We start from the raw sequence: 4,333 nt of genomic DNA, 5'->3' as shown, positions 1-4,333 counted from the left end.
GGGGTGGGGCCGGGCAGGGCGGGGCGGTCCATCGCGTACGTCGCTGGTGCCGCGTGATGCCGCCCGATGCCGGTCCAGTCCGCCGCTCGTCTTGTCCGCGACACGACCGCGTCCCCCTCGTCGCGATGGTGCTGCAGGCCGCGCTCCTCGTCGTGCACGCGCTGCTGGCCGGCGCGTCCGCCTCCATGATGCCCAACGCCAACGAGGCCATCCTGACGCACCGGAAGAACGCCCCGGTGCCCAACCGCCACTGCGCGCTCCTCGAGCAGCAGAAGAACGTCAACCTGGAGGCGGTCAGTGTCTCGCGTATGCACCTCACCGGGGGGCTCGCCTGATTCGGGTGCATGCCGTCTGACAACGGTCGCTGGCGGGCTGGCGGACTTTCTCGAAGCCAATAAGTTGGCCTCCAGTTCGGTCTGAGCCAGACCGCCGCTCCGCAGCTCAGCTGCGCGGTATAGCCGGGCGAAAAGATCGGCCATGCACATTCATGCTGGTCAAGTTTTGGGTGCCGTCGCCCCGTCCTGATGACCCCCGTGCGTCTTCTTCGTGAACCACCGCTGCTGGTGCCTGCCGGCCGCCCCGCCCCATCTGTCGCTCGCCTCGGATCGCGTCGATGAGAGCGTCGGCAGCGCGTGTGATTAGGGGCCGAGGCCGAGCAGTAACGCAGTCTCCCGCTCGACTTGCGCCGCCTGCCGGGGCCGCCTGCCGGGGCCGCCTGCCGGGGCGCGGGTCGCTGACGCGTGAGGAGCCACCTGCCGCCGCCGCCCCTCCCCCAGTGGCGCTCGCCGGAGAAGCAGGGTCGCTATAGCTCCGGGCGTTTAAGCTAACATGCGCCGCGCCCGTGAATTTCATCGTACATTTGTGTTTGGATGAGCACGGCCCGACCGCGGCGACTAACCTGGGCCCCGCGGGTCCCGGGCCCGGGTCCCGCGGCGCGCAGGCGTGTAAACGGCGCGCGGCTCCCCCTGCCTTCCTGGAGGGCGGGGCGGCAGTTGTCACGGATGAACGGCGCGGCTATGGACGCGGGACAGTGTGTGTAGTGTGTGCATGTGTGTGTGTGTGTGTGTGTGTGTGTGTGTGTGTGTGTGTGTGTGTTTGACACCGTCCTGCAGGTGCGGCCCTGCTTTGGCCATGTGTGTAAGCCTATGAACCTCCGGGGCTGAAGGCATAGCCTACGTCGTATTTTAGCCGCTTTAATTTCACACAAATTATTAAACGTGGTGTTGTAAAAAAAAACATTCAGGCAACGAATAATCCACATATTATGGTACGCGTTTGGGGGGGAGGGGGCTACTCTAGCCTGACAGTCCTATAGGTCCTATACCAAAAGCATTGGAAGGTTAGGTTAGCAGCGTAGTGGGCGGAGGGGGGAGGGGTCAAAAACAGCCCAAAATAGCGTGACGTGATATGTGGACAACCCCCAAAGCAGCGTACAAAAAAAGAAGAATATTGCACTAAGAAACACTGAGATTTGGCTGGTGTCCGTCTGAAACGTTGATCGACCCTACGCGGCGTCACATAACCTCTGTTCTGCTACCGCATTACTCACCGGAGCTGCTGCTGCGCTGCTGCCGTTCCCACACCATTGACTCGGACGGTCCATCACTTCTGTTGAGCATTGGTTGGATAACTGACTCGTGGGCTTAGGTGAAACTCACATCGCGATTGCTTCTACACAATCACGGAAACACACCGGGCAACTGTGTGACTAAAACCTCGCTAAAACTGACCGGTCGACGAAAGGGAATGCCCAACACACATTCTCCAAGATACCAACCCTATGCATAGCCAGTGTTCAGTGTTACCAACTAACGCACATTCAGATACACGCTGCTATTGTTTAGTATAAGAAATCAGATCCATCAAAAAGTTTCCTCCAGGAACGGATCGTGAAAGCATATGATACAAATTCCAGAATTCTATTCAAGTCTATCTGAACGGGTTGTATACTCCATAAGGGCCATCATAAGGAATTATTGAATAAAAGTACGTGCGTCATGCGCCACGACGAACTTGCAAAGATCAGGCCCTGCCTGCAAGCTCTCATGGCGCCTGGGAGGTAGGCAACATCGTGTCTGCCGTGCACGCGTGTACTGCGGGGTGGCCTACCCCGAGTCTCGCAGGCGCCTAATGGATCGGAGAAAAAACACGTAGTGAGAGTTGGTGTTGGTAGACAAGCCCGCCGGCACACCTGCATGCATAGACAAAAAAAGCGCGGCCTGAATTCTAAAGTCGTACGAGGGTGTCAACATGTCGACCCCACAAAACCGTATGTCATTTACCTCTGAACTGAAGTATGCCGGCGGCGCGGTGGCCGCGCATCGCTCCTCGGCTCCATCGCTCACGCCTGGGCAGGCAGACCTGGTTATAGCGAGGGAATATACGGGTGTTATAGCAATCATTTTCTTTCTGCATGTTGGTGCTGGGAAAAAATGATTCCGCGCACCGTTTGTATCTCTGACTCGGGTGTCGGGCGTCGTGGTGGGTTTAGTCTCGTGAGGGGAGGCGCCTCACCTCTGCTCTACAGACTCAATCCGACATGAAAAGAGACTTTGTCGGGCCGCGCGATCCTCGTCGCCGTCGCTCGCACTTCCCGCCCTCTTTGGTCTGCGGAAGGGGGCGGGCATTATACAATTGTGGCGGGACAAGTCGGGGCGGGGCGGGGCGGGGCGGGGCGGGGCTGCCGTGTGAGACACTTCATAGGGTCACTGCCCGAAGGGCGGTCGCGGCGAGGGCGCCGTGCCGCCAAACATCTTCAAATGGCTTGTTCGTTCAGAGGGGTTGCGCACTATAATAATTATTGAAGCGAAAAATGTGTGACATTTTAAAATTATCACGTCCTGCATCCTGTTAACGACATGTTGTTGTTTTTTTAATTTGCCATTTACAAAACGAGTCGTACATGTACCAGGTGGTTGATTAACCCCGCTCACTTCTGTAGTTATGCTGTACAGCACGCATGCTTGCGGGCGGGCTTGTCTATCGCCCCTTACGGGCACAGCGACTAGGCAACCCGCCCGCCTCGTGCGTGCGGTACAGCATAACTACAGAAGAGAGCGGGGTTAATCAACCACCTGGTGCAACCTCCCACTCTTGCTCGTTGTTCGATTCCAAGTCAATACGCAAGGCTTGTAAATTTTACAATTTCGAATTGTAACTGTATGACATATATTTTATGTAAAATATTCTTGTACCCGGTACGACAATTTTCAACAGTGTATCTGCAATAAATAATCAATAAGTGTGGGTGGTGTTCCAGCTGTCGGGTTACTGGTACGCCGTGGAGACCATCGGCCACCGCGAGGAGGACCGCATCCCGGGCGAGGGCTACAAGGAGATCTCGCTGTGCCCGCTCATGTTCCTCGCGCAGCTGGACAACTCGACCGACCTGCGCCTGCTGTGGGAGGAGCCGCTGGGCAAGATCGAGTACCGATTCAGGGTCGTCGACGAGAACGACCGGGGCTTCTGGATGTCGCTCGGCCAGCAGAACGGTGAGTCCGGTGAGTCCACCCGCCAGCGCTCGCGCCAGCGCCAGGTCGGGGGCGATAGTCCAGTGGCCTCGCACAAAAATACTGCACGAAATGACTCATCTACCAGACTTTGCACAGTTGTTCTGGGGTCTATCCTGAACGATTTTGGGGCAGAGGCATTTGATCCGACCGTGCAGGTCGGGTCGTAGTCGGGTCGCCACCCTGGTCGCATGGTGTTGCATGTCCCTCTGACGAGTCGCCTCGCTGACGCCTGCGCTCGCTCTGTGCCCGCTCGCTCTGCGGGGCTCAAGTAGTGCGCGACGCTGATAGGCGAGGACATGCGAACGGAGCAGATTCGCGGCGGCACTCCTCGAGCACGCAAAGCACGTTCTCGTTGCACGACCCCTACAAGCACGCTGGCCCCGCCCCGCCTCCGCCCCCTGCCACAACAGCACCACAGCATCCGCCAGAGGAACCGGGCAGACCCGAGCAACAACCGGCCTCGGGCCGGTAGCGCGCCCCCCACAGAAGGTTCTTGGTTTTTGTAAACAAGAAAATGTAACTTCTTTTGGATTAAAGTGCCTTGGCGCGATAATAAAGCATCCCGTTAAAAGATGAAAAGAAGAAGAATGCAGGAAACAACAAAACGAAAATCACTTATGCATTGACATGGTGACTCCCCTTTTCTTGTTCCCCGCATTCTTCTCTGCATTTAAGCTGTCCCGCGTACTGCAGGTAATGGGGACCAAAAGCGGCCCATTACAGGAAAATTAAGTTAGCGGTGCCTCCATTAAAAACATAGCGCGTTATTGAAATTATGCGGTGAATTTGGGTTCAGCCGTTGTGGGCCCCCGCTCCCCCCC

General features: G+C 57.2%; 1 protein-coding gene across 2 annotated transcripts in view; it reads left to right on the top strand.

The window, feature by feature from the left end:
* Positions 1–53: 53 nt before the first annotated feature.
* Positions 54–4,333, top strand: part of LOC113206363 (uncharacterized) — a 19,982-nt gene continuing 15,702 nt past the window's right edge. Inside the window, exons 1-2 of one of the 2 annotated variants that reach the window (XM_026422423.2) lie at positions 54–293; positions 3,260–3,491. In XM_026422423.2, coding sequence (XP_026278208.2) covers positions 57–293; positions 3,260–3,491 — 469 coding nt within the window. In that variant the 5' untranslated portion in view covers positions 54–56. Of the gene's footprint in view, positions 294–3,259; positions 3,501–4,333 lie in introns of both variants that reach the window. The other variant, XM_026422422.2, reaches the window with a different exon arrangement.

This window comes from Frankliniella occidentalis, unplaced genomic scaffold (genome assembly GCF_000697945.3).
Source record: "Frankliniella occidentalis isolate FOCC.00 unplaced genomic scaffold, Focc_3.1 Scaffold398, whole genome shotgun sequence".
Lineage (NCBI taxonomy): Eukaryota > Metazoa > Arthropoda > Insecta > Thysanoptera > Thripidae > Frankliniella > Frankliniella occidentalis.
Note: the sequence above shows the minus strand (reverse complement) of the source record. Positions and strands in the feature narration are given on the sequence as shown.